This window comes from Netta rufina (assembly GCF_964035555.1).
Source record: "Netta rufina genome assembly, chromosome: 2".
Classification (NCBI taxonomy): domain Eukaryota; kingdom Metazoa; phylum Chordata; class Aves; order Anseriformes; family Anatidae; genus Netta; species Netta rufina.
The window spans coordinates 81796110-81816284 of record NC_140124.1 but is presented as its reverse complement, the minus strand read 5'-3'; the positions used below and the strand labels follow the sequence as shown (position 1 = coordinate 81816284).

Genomic DNA, 20175 nt, shown 5'->3' with positions numbered 1-20175 from the left:
ACAAGCCCTTGTTATCCTGTACACCTTCCTGTGCATGTTCAAGCTACAAAAGTCTGGAATGTAAACATAAGTTTTTAAGGGCAGAGCTAAAGCTGCTGGGTTACGAGAGTTAAAAGTTCAAGAGTTAATGGCTGTGACAGGGGGGTGCTGAACATCCAGAGTGGTTCTGATCAGCTTCAGGTGGCTTCATGCATGTAGGCCTCTGAAGGAAGCTACGTTAACAGCCTGTATGGTAAATGTGAGAAATTTTCCTCAGATGAAGCAAGAGATGTGTGGTACCATGAATTACAACTGATTTTCAGACATGGCAACAATGAATTACTGTAATTTTTTGAGCATGGATATACGGGGCCTGCAGCGGCGAGTGAGCGAGTCCCTCGTGAGGCTGTGCTTAGCTGGGAGCTAGGCCGTGTGTTTGGGCTGTCCTCGTTTGATTTTTTGGGGTAGTTGTTGCTGTGGTACTCTTGCCAGCATGATGCTAGGGAGGCCAGCGTTTAGCAACACATGGATACTTACTCGAGATACTCGTCTGTCACAGCTGCATTCATGTTCTGCAGTAACCCCTGGCATCCTAGTCTAAGCTGAATTGCTTACATAGTTGGCGTAGACCTACTGAAGTAATTGTCGATGTATGGAGTAGTGTTTCATGGTAAAATACTCTTTTCAAGTGCTTGAGTCATGTTATAAGCACGTTGTCTGGAAACAGCTAAAAGAGCATCCTTGTGGTTTCCTTTGTACTCTTGTTTCCTGAAGAAGAAGGGGGGGTTGGGGCTAGTCATTTTTGTGTAGCAGACTGACGTGGAATCACGGTGGCCCTCAGCTAGGACAGACTGTGTCCTGGGTCTGTCAGGAAGGCTGTCAGTGCCGCAGGTCGATGCTCTTGCTTTGGCACAGATCAAATGTTCTCCTGCAGCTAATAGTCGGCGGCATGCTTTCTGATACGCCTGATGTCAGGGAGGCATTCTGGTTTTGTGCTGAGCACAGACAAAACAGTAAAAGAGGAACCTGTCTTCCTTTATTCCTAAATAAATAAATATAATCTTCTATTAGCTCTTTTAACAAAATCATCTGGTTTTGTTTGGAAGTCCTGGAAACAAAAGGCAAGATTCATAAAGTATTGGCAAACACATGCACAAATCTGGAAGTTGTATGTATTCCTGGGTGCTCCTAGCTGTGCTGTGCAAGTTGTTAAACAAACCTGTGGAAGACTCGCTGACAGGGAGGCTGGAGTTTTTGCCTGCCCAAATGCTTCTGCCACACAGAGCACCCGCGACTAACACTGCAGATTAAAACGAGAGGACTGACTTAATAGTGGTCCTCTTCTTTAAGTACTAAAGTGGCCGTGTCTAATTCAAAGGAAATAAGCACATTCATTTATCTTTGGAGGAAAGTGGGTAATTTAAGTGTTCTGGAGCCAAATTTGAGTTCAGCTTTTCATGAAGTATTAAGACTGCAACCTGTTAATAATGCTGAAGTTGTAGTCTGGTTAGATGTGGTGTTTCACCTGAATTGTCGTGGAGTAGAGATGCTGAGTACTTTGTCTGGAAGTGCTCCAGCTTTGGCATGGATTTCTTGTGCCCTGTATTATTGTGACACACCGTAGGTCAGTCTTGAAAAATGGCAATTAATCTTCCATCTTTACATTTGTTTTTAGTATCTTGTTTTTGATAACTCAATCCCAAAGGAGCCCCCCACCCCACTTTTTTTCTTCTCATACTCAGAGCTGGCGTTAAGAAGTTGAAATCCATCACTCATATTACTATCCAGCTATGTTGGCTTTTTGATTAGATTGTCAAGTAGTGATATAATGCAGCATTTGATATTTTCAAGGTGAAATCAAGTAGATTATTTTGTTCTTCTCTTCTGTAATTTGTCTTAAGGTTTATCAGCTGGTGCTGTAGGCAGGAGTTGCTACTTGCCCTACAAATGCTTAATGTTTCTTCTTAATATAATTGCTGATGTAGTTTATTATCTAAATCTTAGGTATGTGTTATGCTGAAACTAAGTTTATCAGACAGTTAATAATTGTTCAGGTTATTTGTCTATATCTGTAGAGTATTAAATAGAAAATATGGTGGGGATGTTAGGTTTTTTGTTTTCTTTTGGGAAGGATTTTCTAGTGTTTTAGTGATCAAGACAAACATTGAATGTGTTGATTTGATTTTAATTTTCTAAGGCCACGTATGTGGATATTCACTTAGATCATGGCAGTATCTTCTTCAGTAGGATAAGCATTTCAGAAACTGGGATGTGGATGTTCAGGGATAATCGAAGAATTCTGTTTCATGTTAATATGAGCTGAGATGAAACAATTAAGGAAGTAATTCCATATTTTGTTGTATCTCCCAGATTTTTGTGGCACATCCTTGCTATCCTTGCTATTCTTGTGGATACTGAAGCTTTTTATGTAACAAATGCTGTTATTGTACTATGGGGATTATATATTAGAAGTCATTAAAAAAAAGGATGAAATCTACAGATGATTCAAATGAGAAATTATATATATATATATATATACACTGCTCTTTAAATAGTCCTAGAAGCTGGCAGCTCTAAACATATCAGAAAAAAACTGAGAATGGCTAACAACCGTCCATCTAGTTGTAGAAGTTGAACACAATCGAAAGCGTAGTTTTTTATTAGATGACTGGTCAGAGAGAAAGCTAACTGTTGAGCTTAAATTGTATTGCACCAAGGGTATTTCAGGTTTTGGCATTTGTGTTGTACTATTTCAAAGATGGTTTAAGTGCTGACACTTAGTTGTTAGCCTTGTTACTTGGTTTTATTGAAATGTCATTACCTAAAGTACAAACATTATAAATTTCAGATTATCAAACTGAAACTTTCAGTAAGGAATTATGTCTTATTTATAATTATTTGCTTTTCATAGATCATAGATACATTTGTTTAAAACAGTTTAATAGCTTTTGTTTGTGGTAGAGTGGTCCGTTTTATTGTTGAGTTTTGCAGATAGAAGGTTTCTGGTGCATGACTCTAGACTTGGATGTAGTCAGGGAGACTGTGTTTTTAAACTGTCGTGCTATCTGGGAACAGTTGCATCTGGGTATTACATAGGATTAAACAGCAATCATTGTCAAAGCCTATTTGGTAGTAAATCCAGGCAGAGCAACTGTTAAACAAACTGACAGTCAAGCAAAACTGTACAAGCAGAAGATATGCATCGGCAAAAATGACTTAGATTTAGGACATGCATTGTACTTCTTTTTTTCTTTTCTTTCGTCTGACTGCTCAAACAAGACTGGTTGAAAAATGTTTTGACTTGAAAATAGACCTTTTTGGAGAAGATGAGCCTAGCAGTTATGGAAACTACATCAGATTCACTTGGGACTTGAACTCTGAGTTTTTGAAACATATATTTTTTTAATTTTAATTTTTTTTTTTTTTTGATAAAAGGATAAGGATTTAATTTGCTGCTGTTCCTAAACACTGTTTAGTTCATCCATTCTGTTGGCCACGGGCACTTTAAACCTTTGGGGTACGAACAATGTGTTCTTGTAAGTGGGATACAAACCAAAAAACAGGTGTACTGATACTTCTGAATGGTAAGTTGACTATTCCTTGAACTTTGTCTTGTAATGGCACGTTACTGTATAATATCCAAAATGCATGTGTAGCTGTAATATGGTAGAATCCTCTCTACTTGTGCTTTAGTTACTGACCTTGTAAGATGCAGAAACAGAAAACATAGTTATGGTGGGTGAAGCTTGACAGTGCTTCTTGACAACGTGTCAAAGCAATTCTGTATTCTTTTACTCTCCAAATAGATGTGGGTAACACTTCATGTTTTAGCATGATGTAAGTGATAATGGCAGCTATGGTATTAGGCGTCAATCAAAATAGCGTGCTCGTAATATTAGTCATCTGCTGAAGGGAGCATAAATGCAGATACTGAGCTCGTTATACAAAAGGAATGCCTATGGTGTATTCAGGACAATAGCACTTCCTAGTAAATGAAGATGATTCTGGAGATAAGGATGTACACAGATAGGATAATGGCCTTCTGTGTCAAAATAGCACTGTTCACCTGACAACTATTCATTAAAAAACAGTCTTTGAGCCAGTAACAACACAGCGTTTCCTTGCTCTAAAACTGCTGTTCTGGAAGGAAAAAATTCAGAGGATGGCATTTTAGCTGACTACTGTAATGGAGTAATTCTGGCTTTTGTAATTCAACCTTAATCTCCAGTGGCATTCCTACAAGTGCTGCCGTCTCCTTTAGGTTAATTTTATTGTAATGCAGGGTTTCCATGATGCTGCTCTTCAAAATTTTCTTTCTCTTTTTGGAAACAAGAAGGACCTCGGAAGAGCCTTCCCAATTCAAGATGCTAGTTGACGTGTTTTGCTTGAATTTGCCATAGTATTTTAAAATTCAAACTCACAGCTGAGCTGCTGATGCTTGAAATTAAACATACAGGTGTGGTTGGTTCATTTAGCTTCAGATTGTGTTTGTTTGGTAGGCTGGAATTCTGGAAACAGATCAGCTCCGTAGGCTGGTGCCAGAGCCGGCTCTTAATCTTCAGTAATATCCTTCCATCCTATAATACTTGGTAAGTGTGCAGAGATACCAGCCATGTATTTGAATGTGTAGATCATATTTTCTTTTTTTTGATTGTAAGCTTAAGCATAATGGGCAATTAAGCTTAAGAAATCAGCAGTATACGTTTATTTTATTATGTGATATATTGGTTTCTGTTAATTATATTTCTGTCAATCACTTTGTTACAAGAAATTTAAATGCTACAGCATTTAAATGTTACAGCAATTTAAATGCTTTTAAGGGGAGGGATTAAATACAGTCTTTACTTTCAAGACTGTTCCACAACTGAAGTCTTTGAATTTGTTTCTACGTAATTTACAATTTGGTTAATTTAACTTGGTTTTTGTAGGAGAAAGTGCAACAGCTACACTTGAAGGTTAAAAATAAATAAATAAAAATACTGACATTTCCTTAAACAATTTGTCGAGGTGTTTGTTGAAACACTAAATTGCATTTCTTTCGTTTAAACAGGCATCTGATTTAAGATACCATCTTCAGTCACAGATTACTTTGTCAATCCTAGAAACTTGTAAACACGCTACTGATTTTTTTTGTTCTAAATTCAGTTGTTTCTTATTAATTCATTACGTGTCTGAGAGATTTTCATGGCTGTCACTGTAAAGTTTTTTTGTTTTGCTTTTGCAAAATAGCTCTCCAAATAGCTTATTCTGTTTTACATTTCATACCCTTTTGCTCTCTGATGGAGCAGTGTGCTAGTAAGAGAGATGCTCGTTAATGGCTTTGTATCTTCATTTTCAAGATACAAATACCCACGTGGATTCAGTGATTCAGTGCCTTGATGTTGACCAATAACAGCCAGTAAGTCTTCTCTTAAGGAAGGCAAAGATGAGTATTTCAAATTGTGTGCTTTTTTTTTTTTTTTTTTTTTTTAAACAATAGCCAAAATATGCAAAATTAATTACAGATATTTGTGACTTGAACAGATAAGTCTGTTTACTCTTGACTTGAACAGGTTATTTTCATATACCTTGTATTTAGCTCAGCTGCCTGTCCTGATTTAAATATGTATTTGGAAGTCTGCTTACGTGCCTGCCTGGTGTCTTTGCTGTGTTGGTGAAGACTGTCTCTTCCTGATAGAACATGATCACTCGAATAGCCTTCGTTTCTGAGGCCTCGAAAAAATCTATTTGTATTGAAAATTCCCCATCTCTCTCTCCTTCCCCCGCTCTAGAAGTGAAAATTTCCTCAAGTGTGTTTTCTCCTGGTTGATAACGTTTACGTTTCAGTAGGAAGATCTCTATTTATTGAACTTCATTTTTTATTTTTAACCAGCTCGTCAAAGGACAGCTGTACTTGATAATCAGAGTTAAATGTGTGGTAGCCTCTCTTCTGACTACCAACACGATAGTGGTTAATCAAACTAAGAATCCTCAGCTTCTTTTAAGCTACCAGTGCCACCAGAAGGGACTGTTGGCCAAATCACATCCTTGATAGTGTGGTTGCATGGCACTTGTTCTTGGGCAGAACCCTTTCCTCCACTTTCACTGTGTCACAGCTTGCATGCACGCACATATAATCCCCACGAGCATTTAATGAGCTGTCGGTACCTGTTTAAACAGAGTCTGTACTGGAAAATCAAAATATTGTAGCTTTGTATTGGACCTTGGAGCTTAGTACTTTGATAAAGGCTTAATGCTTGAAGTGAAGTGTGTCCTTTTGGAAAACTACAAGTAACTTTCCATTAGATCTTGGTGGTTAGTTCACCAGCTGCCGCAAGTTACATCCTGCCCAGCCTAATTGTATCATTTTGCATTTATATGTTTGGTAGAAGGAGTTCAACTACATGATATAATGAAGCCTTAAAGTCCTTTGAAATCAGCTGGTAGGTGCTGAAAGATTAAAAAGTAACAACACTAGGCTGAGATGCTGAGATGGTAAAATAAAGCAGACTGGAAAGTTTTGATTTCTGTTCAGAGGCTCGAGCAATTCTTGTTCTACCTTTTAGCTGAGTGATTCAGTTTTAGATACTGCAAAACAAATGGTCAGTGCATGTGAAGAGCTGTTGCTCATAATCATCAGTTATTTCAATGCTCACAAACTTGATTTGCACATTTAATCGGAAGTCTTTATGAGAAATCAGATTTTGTAAATGCTGATATCTGTAATGTGCAATATTTTACTTTAAATTGGAAAGATTAAAAAAAAGAATCTGATTAGGTTAGGGAGCTCATTCATCGAAGGTCATTGAGCCAAAAGCTTGAAGAATGACAGTTCAACAAATCTGGATATAAAAAGAGCCATTTGAAAGGTGACTTTAATGGCAATCAATTACCCAAAGAAGTCAAAATCAGGCCTTGTGTAAGGACAGGATTACCTCACATCTGCCAACAACAGGCTGCTTTGGTGGGCAGTTAATGCTTTTAATATTGGCCTTGTCTGGAAAGCATTTTGGACTCATTTGAGGTATCTTGTTGTACATCCAAATAAACTTGAAATAGCTTTGTTGATTTTGATTCTTAAATTACCGTTCTGTATAATATGATAATAAAAACAAAACTATTGAGATAAGTCCAGAACTGCATTATGATGCTTAACTTGGATTTTAGCATCATCATGCATATAGTTATTTTAAGGTTAAGTTACGGAATACGTCCTGTTATTTCAAAATTTTGCTCTTTATGAATCTCAACTACTTCATGTTTGTTTTCCCCTAATGGCAGTATACTTCTTAGTCTGCCTTGAAATCAAGGCAGTTTTGCTGCTGCTAAGAGCGTCAGCATTCTGGGATAAATGCATTGTGAGATAAATGTATACTGCTGCATGCTTGCTTGGTGGCAGTGTCTTTGAACAGTTAAAAGCCATGGAGTTCATCTGGGTTTCGTGCTCTCAGTTACCATGTTCAGAACTAGGCTGACATTAGAAGTGATTTGAGCTGCCTGGGATGCTCTTCATGCAGCTGAGTTGAATGGTCTAAGTGTTGTCTCTCTTCCTCATGAGGACAGAAGCATCCTGAGTCAAAGCATCTGCTGGAGGACGGGTCATCAGACATCTCAAGCTGATGTCCGTGTACTTCAAGTTCTCTTAAGTAACTTCTGCAGAAGACTAGTCCTCCTGATGCCCTTTGTGAAGAGTAAATGGACAGCAGATAAAATGCTCCATCTATTTCTATCACTCTTGAGGTAGTGCCGACAAACTGACCTGTCGTTAGCCAGGAGCAAGGCTGGGGGATGCGGTAGTAGTGGAGGTAAAAGCATAACAGGAAAACTGTGTGCATAAAGGACTTAGTGGGAATGCTCTTGTAAATCAAACGTACTAGGAGATGCTGGCCGTATACATTTGTGCTTGGTTAGGGAAGCATGAAGGAAGGCAGTTGTGATGTATCAGCTATTGAAGCTTTTGAGGAAGTCTTTTACAGAGAAGTTGCAGTCCAAGTCTTGCAATCTTTTAATTGGATGCTCAGTAACAATGTTGGACTCGACACACTTTTCCATGTGCCGAGTCCAGAATACGCCCATCATCTGTTCAAACGTTTTGAAAAAGCCAAAGGACTTGGGCTGGGAAAGGTTATGGCTAGGTAAACCTCTGTGACTTGATTTCTCAGGTTTTCTGTCTTTATTATTTTTTTTAATAATAGTAGATATTCCATTCAAATTGCCAGACTCTCATGTCTCTGAGTTTTGGAGCTCAAAAGCAACGAAGAATGCTGCCGCGTGACTACAACAAAAGTGGCTCTGTACCAAAAGCACTTCAGTAGAGAGTGCCTCTCATTTAATAATGTGTAAAAATAAAAATATTTGCCAAACTAAATAATGTATCAATGGTTGCTCCTCTGTACTACTGCCATAAACTTGCATGTTAACCTTATGAGATGGTCTAAGAAGGAAAAATCTATGTATTTTTTAAAGTAAAGGTGAAAACAGCTTAAGAAATCTAATTTCACGTTGTGTTACTGTTACTGCAAGGGTTAGTATTTCTAACCACACTTGCTAGGTGATTTAGCACTGCTAATTGGTTTTAGACTTTGAAATTTTCAGAGACAATTTGTGTGTCTTTAATTGTGCGAGAAACCAAAGACGTGAAGACAGAAACATTGTTGAAATCTTACCTAGTGCTTTTAAAATACATTGTAGACTTCTGAAGTAATGCATTCCTATGCATGCCAAAGTACATTGCTGCTTTTTAATGCAATTAAAATGTTGGTTAAAGAACTTTTCCAGGAAGCCATGTGTGTTCAGAGTTTTGTGTAGAGTGAATCAGGTTTGTAGAGTGACAAACCCATTTTAATCCAGTTTAAATTAGGCAAATTTGTGTGCACTTAATTAAGGTATCATAATTTACAGTGCCTGTGTCACTGACATCATGGGGCATCTGTCTTATGAGGAGAGACTGAGAGCTGTTAAGCCTAGGGATGAAGAGATGGAGAGGGGATGTTAGCACCCTCCACAGCTACCTCAGGGGACAGTGTAATGGAGATGGGGCCAAACTCTGCTCGGTGGTGGCAAGTGATGATGGGACAAGGGGTAATAAATTGAACCCCAGGAGGTTTCATCGCCACATGAGGTGTGGGTGACGGAGCACTGGAGCAGGCTGCCCAGAGAGGCTGTGGAGTCTCCTTCTCTGGAGATATCCAAAACCTGCCTGTGTAACATGCTCTAGGTGACCCTGTTTGCGCAGAGAGATTGGACCAGTGCACCGAATAGGCACGAGGCTCATTTATTTGTCATTTATTTGTCCAAAAAACCAGCTTCACGCTGCCCGTGCCATGACGGAGCTGCGGCAACGGCGGGCGGGAGGCGCCGCCTCCTTCCCCCCCCCCGCTCCCGCCCGTGGCTGCGGACGTGCGGCGCGGGCAGCTGCGCGCGGCCGGCCGTTGGCGGCTGGGAGGGGCCGCGGGGCGGCCCTGTGGTGATGGGAGGGGGGGGGGGGGGAAGCGCACACGTTTTCAGCAAATAAAGGGAAAAAAGCGGATAAAGGCGCCGGATGCCTGGCTCACAGGAAGCGCAAAAGCGCTGCGTGAGGCTGTAAGGCGCTGCCTTTCGTCGATGTGTGTTTTGAACAGAGAAGGGTTAAAAATAGAAAGAGAACCCCACGCATTTAGGGAAATCTGAAAATGCCCCCAGCTGAGAGCGGTGTCAGCAGCTCATCGCAGGCTCGTCATTCCCATTTTCCTCCTTCAAGGCAGCTTCTAAAGCAATTCACTTCTGTGAGGCCCCAGCTGGCCGTGTGGCAGCACTGCACAGCAGCTCTGCACTGGTGTGGTGCAGCTCGGTGCAGCCTGTGCTGATAGCACGTAGGATGCAAAACAACACAGCAGTGAAACGTTTCTGGGAGCTGCTGGGATTAAATTCTGGGTTTGGAGGTGTCGCGTTTTCTGATGAGCACGATTTTGAGCCTGATCAGAGCTGGAGAAGTGGGAAGGATGCTCATATCGTGTTACTGGGATTGCTTTAAATTAAGGACAGGTTTCGTAGTGATATGAACAGCTGTAAGGACAGATTTCTTAGTGATAAGAACAGCTATTAGCTACAACAAATACTTTATTTGAGAGGTAGTAGGAACTGATCTTAATACTTTTATTAAGAGGCTGTGGGAACTACACTGAAGTCACGCTCCTCTGGTTTTATGCCTCTAAGCTGTGCCCTTGCAGTTAACTGTAGGCTTTACAATCCTGTCCGAGAAGCATGAATGAGTAAATGATGAATGCTAAGGTTAATAATATTGCTTAATGATCTGTACGTCATTTAAAAAAATAAAATACTGATAGAATTCTTCGTTTTTTCCCAAAACAGAAGATGTATGTTTTTAAAGATTCAGTGGCAGCCATTCTTAAAAGTTAGAATCCGTGAGATGAATTCCCATTTTATACCTGCTGTAACCGTTCAGCTGGAAGAAAACACAGTTGTATTCTTTGCCATAATTTCTCCGAGTTTTATTTTATTTTATTTTCAACATGAAATATGGTGTGAGATTGCTGAGCAGAAATGAATACAGGCAACGTCTATATCGGGAAGTGATAACAGTGCAGTTGGTGAACTGACAGCTCCAATCGCTTTATGAATCCTGTGCTTGGACACAAAAGTATGAATTTATAGTTAAGCATACCACAAAATTGAATTCAGCACTTAAAATTCCATGTTAGAATCAAGAGAAACTGCCAGTAATCCCACACGTGTATTAACACTAGTTACCTTTTGTTTCCTCTTGATGGGACAGTATTCGCAATTAGCATTACATGTGTTTTTGCCCCTTTCTGCTTTATGAAAGTTCAGTTTCTTTTCTCACCTGTACCTCAGTAGTCTGATTGCATTTGTAAACCTGTGACACGGTGGTGCTTAGCTCAGCAACCATTTTTACGGATCTTATTGAAGATCTGGAAAGAGTTGAATGTTTCTGCTGACTTAATCTGTCCTGGTTAGTACGTATCAACTTCAGCGTGAGGATGTGAAAGGTTTCATGGTGTCTGCTTGTCAATCTATTCAGATTTTGCTTGGAAGTATTTTTTTCTTTATATAGGCTAAAACAATCTTTAGAAACTGACTAATTTTAAAACCTTTCCATAGCAAACTAAGAGAAACAGGGACCTGCCTTGCGCTCTCTTTCTTTCTGGACACTTGGAAAACAAGGGAGGGAACTTATAAATAAACTTCGACCTGTGGTTTGTCGTCTACAGTTGTTAACTGATAGGCAAAGCTGAATAAACCTATTCGTTTTCAGGAGTTAATATCAGTGTCGTCATCTTTTATGGGAAAAATAAAAAAAAAAAAGACAAAGAAATCTGAATGAATCAGTCTGATAATGAACGATTTCATTTTATTATATTTACAGCTTCTTTACCTTTTTTTTTTTTTTTTTAATTAACTTGAAGGCACTTTCTCTTGAAATGTGACTATGATGGCTTTATAGTTGCGGGGAGGAATAGCTCAGATACGAAAATCTTGTAGTTAATATCATTCCTGCTGTGACACAGAGGAAATGCTGAAGGCAGCAGCATCTTGGTGCCTTCTTGCTTAAAAGTGGGCTGGCAGCAGCTTTGAGCCTTTCTACACCAAGAAGAAACTTTATTAGCACAGAGGGGCCGGTGAAAGCGAGAAGCCGCACGGAACAGCTCAGTGAGGGGAGCAGCCTTTGTCTGCCCGGCAGCGGGTGACGTCACCGCCCGGCGGAGGGTGACGTCACCGCCCGGCCGGAGGGTGACGTCACCTGCCGCAGCAGGCGGCGGAGGGGCGGCGAATGGCGCCGCCTCCCAGCCAGCCCCTCCTCGGGGGTGGTGGCTTGGTGTTCGCTCCCTGCTTCGGCACAGGCGGAGTTAAGATGGGTTCAGGGCTTAGGGGTGGGAGCACCCCGGTGTCGGGGGGAATGCGGAGCTAAGGCAGGCAGCGAGGCGCAGCGCTGCTTGCTGCGTGCTTCTTAGGTGAGGAGAAAGCGTTTTCTACCTCTAAATGCACTGTCAAGCAAAGGAGTTGCCACGGTTCTTGTGAAAGCCGGGCATGCTAAATCGACATTAAGCTTACGGTGGTGTAGCTCGGAGCGTGTTACAAAAAGCATTTAACTCTGGAAGTGTGCCTGTATGCTGTAGCAGTCAACTGAAGCACAAATATAAATTTCAGGTTGGAGAAAGGTATTTGCTGTCTTTTTAGATTGAGTTATTTAAGCCCAGGGTTTTCGTGGACTCTTGATGACAGCTTTAGTTCCTACCAGATGAAAACAGAGGATGTGTACAACTGGAGGCAGGTTCCCTAAAATATTACTAACCCACAGCCAGTACTCTGGACAATGGCAAGAGGTCCCTTTTGAGCCACCTTAAGCTCCTAGGAGCCAAAGTGCAAACATGGAGCCACATGAGTGCAAAATCCTGCCTCATGCTTACAGCTCAGAAGTGCTCTGAGCAGCTGGGGGTTGCCTGAGGATCCGTCCCGCTCCCAGCCCTGCCTCTCTGAGAGCTTGTAGCCCATTTGGTGTTCACGAGGAAAAACAAAAACAACAAAAAACCTAGACAGTGAGTGGAAGAGTTGTTTAGTTTTGCTCCGTTTGCAGCGGGTGGTGAGGCAATATTCCAGCTGAACACTTGCAGTGATCTGGAGGGACTCTGCCATGGCCTACATTCGTGGCGTTTCTGACAGACGTGTCTAATGCATTTTTAAAACATCCTCAGCGGTTGCCAGTCCACAGGCAGTCAATCTCCTGTGCTGCTTCACTCTTCTTTCGTTTACAAAACTTCACGTCCCACACCATAAATGTCTTGCTGCAGTTCTGGACAGCTTACTTTTGCCACCAGTGGACTTGCATGTGTTTTGTGTGCTGCTACCATGTCTCCCCTCAATTCTTCACAGTCAATGTTTTGGTTTGGTCCTTCCTCATAGCTCATGACCTGTAAACGCCCAGCTGGCTGTGTTCCTCAGGTGTTTGGTTTGGTGTGGGTTTTGAAGGATAGTGCCTGCGACTAGCTACAGTGGCACAGAAGTCTCAGGATTACCAACTGGAACAGGAAACCTGTTGAGCGTTTGATGCGTATGATGCCTGTATTTACAAGTCTTGTGTTTTTCATGCACTCGTATGTTACTTCCAGGTTTTAGCTCAGAAGCATGCTGCTGTTTTGTTAAGGCTCAGAGGCTTGAGACAAAGGGATATGAAACATTTTGGATATTTTTGAGAAGTGATAGCCTGCTTCAGATGTTTTGCTGCACTCGCTAGAGGGATTGCACAGAGAAAGAACAGTTCATTTTAGAAAATAATGCCACATGCATACCTGAGCCTACTCTTGTAAGAATTCCCAGAAACTATAAATATTGAAGAAGGTTATTTTATCTTTTAGGTAACTCAAACTGTTGCTTTGAAGGAACACAACAGCTGTGCTCTAACAGGCTTCTGGGGCTATTTTTACTAAACAGCAACCAGCACTTCTGGGTTTCAGGTGTGGTAAATAAATAAGTGCTTCCCACTTACTGCAGGAGACAGACATGAGTTTGTTGTTGTAGTAGTTTAAAAAAATAAAAAAGTGGGGTTCAGATTACTGAGTATCGTAACATACATGTATTCTATAACTTGATAAGTAACCTTTGCTTGATGGCATGATGGCTCTTTGAGGTGCTTAATCTCTCATTGTTTGTTTAAAAATAAGAGACGTGAATCCAGAGAGACTGGGAAAAGTCACAGGGGCATTTAGTTAAAGTGTGGGTACAGAACCACCCAGTTTGTGTAAGATGAACCAGCTTGGCCCAGAAGCAGCTCATGTCATATTGTACAGATCAATATGGAATTTAAGATCATAAATATAATGCTTCCTCAATCTCTGTTACTAAAGGAAAAGTTTATAATCTGTCCACAGAAATGTGATAGAAATAGAAGAAAATAAGAGGGCAAACCGGTGATATACAGCTTTGCAAAACTGACAGTAATAGCTCATCCTAGGGACCATTTCAAACTGTGTGTAGAGTTAATAAGGCAAAGTGTGCTCTGATACGAGATACTACTCTTGCAGGCAGCAGAGAAGATGTAGTTTGATCTCTGATTCTGCTTAGGGAAGTAACATGACGAAAGTTGGATTTAAATGGTGTTGCTGTGTTAGCTTAAAAAAAAATATATATATATATATATATATAAAATGATGGAAAATGGCTGGTACCTGCTTTTAAGGAACCTACTCTTATGAGCTTTATATTACTCCTTTGCTGGAGCAGAAAGTGGGAGATGAAGCTGGAATGCCTAAAAGTAACAGGAGCCAAGTGACAGTTTTTATGCACTGACAGAAAAGGCTAATTCCCATGTCCTGTTTTCTAAGGATCCTTGCTAGGATACTACGATGTTTGTGTTAAGCTAGTCAAAGTGGTGATTTCTTTATTAATAATTTTAAAAGCTTTATGGCTTATTTTTCACAGCCTTTTTTTTGTAAGATTATCTTAATTCCTGTCAGCATAACATGGAGATTGTGTTCCAAGGGTAAATGTTACACAGTTATTTTCATTAAATGTAGCAGCTAAATCTCTGAATTTCTGACTAATTACCTTGTCTTGTTCGTTTTTCAGGGTTTCGCAAAAATGATGAAATGAAGGCTATGGAAGTTTTGCCAATTTTAAAGGAAAAAGTTGCATACCTTTCAGGTACAGTTATTTTCTTCTGTTGTGTCATGCATAACTGTTATTACTCACATACAAAATAGCATTTAAATACTGTAAATATCATTGCAAAAATCACAGGAATACAGGAAAGCAACTATTATAGCTAGGTATCCCAATTGTAACATGAGCATTGCAAAAGGATCTGCAATAATGAAGTTATGTGTTTTGTTGAATGTGGAGCATACTGCTTGTAACAGCATATCCAGCAGCATTATTTGGAACAACCTGGACTGTAGTCATATTTGTTGTCGTATTTCTGGTTCTTCTGGTGGAGAGTTTTGCAGAGTTGGCTTTGTTACTGGCCATTCTGAGGCACGGGAGAAATGTCTGTGTAGCAGAGGTGAAACTTCAGTGCATCTCCTTTGAAGCACATACAATATCTTCACGGTAAAATGAGTTCGCATCTAATTTTAGCTACCTCTAACATACACCTTGAAGTTAGTTGATTACTTAAGAAGGAGTAGCAGAGGATTTAAAAGTGGGGCTCAGATTAATGAATATTATAATTTATTTTATAACTGGATAAGTAACTTGATAGAATGATGGCTATTTGAGGTGCTTATTCTTGTGAACTGCATTTTGGGTGTGACTTTCTGAAGTAAGTACATCCAAATCTGTTGGAATTAATCAGCATTATGCTCTTCGCCGTAATCTTAGCGTCAGATGATTTAGAAGACAGTCTCATATTTGAAAGGGTTTTTTCAGAGGAGGCAGGTTCAGGATAAATAATTTGTCAGGAACTCCAGAAATAAGACTCATATCTGTAAATATTAAAGCACACAAAATAATCCCCGATACGGCACTTTATAGAGATTTGCTGTGCGTGGATGATGACGCTTGCAAGAACAGTGTGGAGTTCACAGTACTGCATTCTGTCCGCTCTGCTGAGTCAAGTGTCATTGTAAAACAAGAAAGACGTTTTTATAAAATGTCTTGTCCTGGTAATTCTAGTGACTGACATAACAGACTGCCCAGGGTCAATTTCCTTGGTAGTCCAGAAACTCTTGATTCTTTTCCTTATGGATTGTAATGCTGGTGAAGGTGTGCTTAAAACGGTATTTTCTGAGGAAAAAAAGAGAAAACAGATTTAAACACAGAATTTCAGTCCCTCGTTGCCCTTCTTTATGCTTTATGGCATTTTATGAAAACTTTTATCTGTTTCCATTCCAAGACTTATAAATTTCCAGATTGTCCAGAGCTTAGTTTAGACCCCATAGGAGGGCACTGAAAGATGATAGGTTTTCTCTAATGTGATTTTGTAACATTATGCCCTTCTCAAAAAGCACTAATTCGGTAAAAGTAAAAAAGCCAAATGAAAGCTGGAGATGCATTTCAGTGGAGATGACGGATTGTGAACCAGAGGAGATGTGGTGTAGGCAGAAATGGTTGCCAGTGGGCCCGTGTGAAGGTAGTAACTTCTGACAGAAGAATGGAGCAAACAGCTGGGGACAGTGAGGCTGGCTGGAGCTGACCTGCCAAAATTCATAGTTTCACATTTCCATTGCAAGTGGTTCTCACCACTTGCAATTGATGCAAGTTTGAAATGAGATATATTAGTAATGCAAGTGATTAACATCTCCTCTCCACTCCCCCCAACAAACAAACAAAAGTAACACCACCTCTAGGATTTAACCGTTTTGGAATAAGATCTGTCCAGCCTTCTATCTGGGAACACAAAGGTACCTGAGACCCACTGAACTACTGATTTACAGAGGCTTTCAATGTGCATCCTATGTTTTCCTCAAAAATACAGCTTTTGCTTTAATACTGAGTATTAATATTTTTAAGTACAATAACTGGTTAAGTAGGAAAAAAGATACTGCAAGTATCTGTACTAAAACTGCCTAAAGAAAACTAGGCTGTCTTTGCTAAAACCTGTAATACTCCCATTAAAGCTAAGATCCACAAACATCACTATGGTTTCTGTAGTTTTTTTCTCCAATTTTGTGTTGGAGCTCTGGTAGAGCTGTTGCAACATGTTCAGAGTAGATTCTCAAGTGCCTTCTTAAGGAGAAATAAAGTATGACAATCAATAGTGCAAAGAAATGTGTCTCTTTTATAGAGCAGGAAAGTCACATAAATAGCACTGTCTGAAGAAAAAAAAGAGTGCTTTTGATTCTTGGTTCATGTCCCATCTTTTGTCTGTTTGCCTTTCTCAAATGAGGCCGGCCTTCTCAAAGTTACATGAATAAGAATGGTCTGTATGGCAGTATATTCACCTTTGTGTTCTTAGAATACTAAGGACACTGATTTTTATACAATGATGACTTTATTGAATACTTTCTGAGAGCAGCTTATTTCAAATAAGAGGTCTGAATCTGAAGTCATTGCTGGAAAGCTGGAGACTCCCAGCTCCACCAGGATTTTGGGAACCTACTGCAGCATTTCTGCCTACGTTGCTCCTGTTTTGAGCACCAGACTGTTTCAACCATAGGTATTTCCTGAGTCATTCTTGAAATAATGTTTTGACAGAATCTGAAATCCTAGTGCATTAGGAGTTAAAGCGCTTGATTTCAGATACCTTCCCCAGAGTTATCATTTTTACTCCAACTGCACCATAATGCAGTTAAACTGTATTGGAGACCTCCCCTTTCTGCCTCCAACAGGTGCCTCTTCAGGCTGAGTTAGGCTGTAATTCTGTATTGCTTTGTTTCTGTCTTTCCATTTATTCCTCCCATTTGTTTTCAAGTGGATACGCTTTACATGCCTACTCAGCATTATTTCTTTCTTTCTCTTTGCACAGTCTGAGCACTTCATCACTTTTGAAAAGACTGTTTGTCATTGCTTTTTCTCTACCACAAACCACAGTGGGTCTGATGTGATTCACTCTTGGTTTCTTCTCCATTGTTGCAATCCAGTTTAGCCCCTTTTATTGATCTGTTAATGATGTGTTTTTGTAAATAAATAATAAAAAAAAATAAGTGTTTTCTTAGTCTAGCACGTCTGATGATATATTTAGACAGAAGAGAATTCTGCCACCTTGTCTCAGTTATTTGCGGCACAGGCCAGGTTAAGTGGGTTTTTGTTTGTCTGTTTTCAAAGAACTTTAAACGAAATGCTTCCCAATAAACAATGTACAAATGAGGACTGTGATGTGGTTACTCATCTGGACTTGTTAAAATCTGTGGGCTCTGTTTGCATCTTAAAGTATGTTAGCATATATCTGCGATGCTCAAACTGCTAAAGCTGGGTGAAGTTAATGACTGAGGTGACGGTGTGAGAAGGAGAGATGTAGTCTCTGAATGAGAATTCAAATCTGAAACAGATCTGCAGGTATTTTGTGCTAAGACAGGAGGCAGCGAGATGCAGAACAAATACTTCTGTCAGGTGTTGTGGCGTGCATCTTGCCGTATGTAGGGTGATAACTGCAAAGCCAAAAAGCTCCCCAGACTAGCCTCGGTTGTGTACATACTGGTACTGGAGTAATGCTGCATTGGAAATAACTGTCCTGACATCGCTCACTGGCTGGACAGCTTTATCTTCTACTGGACAAAGTAGCAAAAGAACTCGATTATTTTGCTGCCATGGTGAGAGTAGGATGCAAATGCATTGTGCATCTTCCCTCTGAATCCTTTGTTGTTTTTATAATATTGCTAACGTAGTGGTTCTCCAAAAAAGTGGAGTGAGAGGGAAAGAAAAGACTTCCTTGAACTGACTTACACCGAACTGGGCAATAATCTGCTGGTGTATTGGGCATCTCGTTGTCTGAAACAGAAAAGCCTTCTTGGCTTGTTACCATGAAGTAAAGATGGATTCTGGGATACAGTCTGTTGTTCAGGCTGAAGCCTGTTGAGTACGGGCACTCTTGTATCTCCACACATACTTAAGCAAGGGGAGCATTTTCTTAAAAGGAAGCATTTTCTCTCTAGGAAACCTGTGCCAGTGTTTGAGCACCCTCACAGTGAAGACATTTTCCTTGTGTCCAGTTTGAACCTCCCCTGGAGCAGCTTGGTGCCATTCCCATGCATCCTGTCATTGGTGACCAGGGAGAAGAGACCTGCACCTCCCTCTCCATACAAGCTTACTGCCTAGCTTTACCTAAGTATTTTGAGACAGGGTAAAAAGGTATTTCCTGAACAAAAACTGCACTGCTCAGCCTGTTTGGTTCTGAGGTCTTTTGGAGACCGTCGACAAGACTTCTCTTTGCGATGTGCACTAGACAGAAGTGATTCATGTTGGCTGACTCATGTGAGTTGATCGGCTACTCATATGACACATCTGGGTATAAACAGAGATATTCTATCTCGGTAGCATGAGGGTTTTGTATAAAAGAAAAGGGTAAAAATGGAAGTCTGACTGATGAAAGCAGTAGCTTAATATGGTTTTTGTTAAGCCAGGACAAATAAGGGGGTTGAGTTGAAGAAAAGCTATTGTGAGACAGGAAATTCCCACCTGATGCCTCATACATTGTTACTTTTAACTGTGTATGACACAGCAGCATCAGGCAGAAAGGAAACCAGAGTTATTTATTGGAAAAGGCCTATGTTTTGGCTCTCCAGGCATAAGGATGAAAAAACCTTTGTGTTTAGTAGATGAAAAAGATATCGGTTGTATCCTAAAGCCTTAGGGATTTCTTTGCTTAATACTTAGGATCTTAGCATCTGGTTCAAGACTGGATAGTGAAACTTGTCTTGCTAAAAATCAAGGCTATTATTAATTTATCCATTACTCATCTAGACCTGAAATGAACATGACAAATTTTGTCCGCAATGTACCAAAATTTTGGGATATGATTTATCAGAAATTTACGCAGTGTACTTTAAAAACTTATTTCCTCTGTGGTGTATGTGTGGAGCTGGGAGTCAGTTGCAGAGGCATCCAGAAAGACATTAAAAGTATGCGTTTCTTTCTTCTGCCATGCTGGAAAATAACGTGATATAATACTTGATCTGTGGGAAAGGCCTGGGGAACGATCTGAGATGACTTTGTATAACAAGGCATTTGTGTAAAAAGCTTGGAGAGTGTGAAGAAGATTCAGTGCATGCTTTTCACTGCTAGCTGTTGCTTTTGAAGGAAGAATTTTGACTTTGAGCAATCAACCCCACTTTTTTTGTGGTGTTGGAATTAGTGATATTTTCTAGCTGTAACCTAAATCTTTTAGATCTGTAGCTGAGGAGAGAGAATAGTAAGGGCTGCAGCAGACTTTGAGCTAAGTTTGTTAGCTTTGAAGCCCAGTGGTCATTGTGGAGCTGAGCAGAGGCTTGGGCTGTTGAACTCCTGGTCTGATCATTTAGACCGCCTTTCTCTGTGGCTTTTGTCCCGTCTTCGTTCTGTCTCTTGCTACACAAAATCCTCAATGTGCTCTTCTTGGCAAATGGGCTGGGCTGGTCAAGGCTAGACTTTAGAAGAAGAGTTGGTTTTACTCTCTCACCCCATTTAAGAGGGTCATAAAACATAAGATGAATTCCCTTTTATGTCTAAGTTTCTGGCATTGCAGCTTGACAGAAATCCAGAGCTGCTCTTCCCTGCTCTGAGTTTCAATTGGTGCCTTGTGGGGAATGTGTCCAGTGGAGGTGCTTTCTGGAGACCTTGGCATCTAGG

General features: G+C 40.2%; 1 protein-coding gene across 4 annotated transcripts in view; it reads left to right on the top strand.

Moving 5' to 3' along the window:
* TRIO (trio Rho guanine nucleotide exchange factor) overlaps positions 1–20175 on the top strand; it is a 243363-nt gene that overhangs the window by 51161 nt on the left and 172027 nt on the right. For all 4 annotated transcript variants that reach the window (XM_084281722.1, XM_084281723.1, XM_084281724.1 and 1 more), the window contains exon 2: positions 14542–14616. In XM_084281722.1, coding sequence (XP_084137848.1) covers positions 14542–14616 — 75 coding nt within the window. The remainder of the gene's footprint in view (positions 1–14541; positions 14617–20175) is intronic.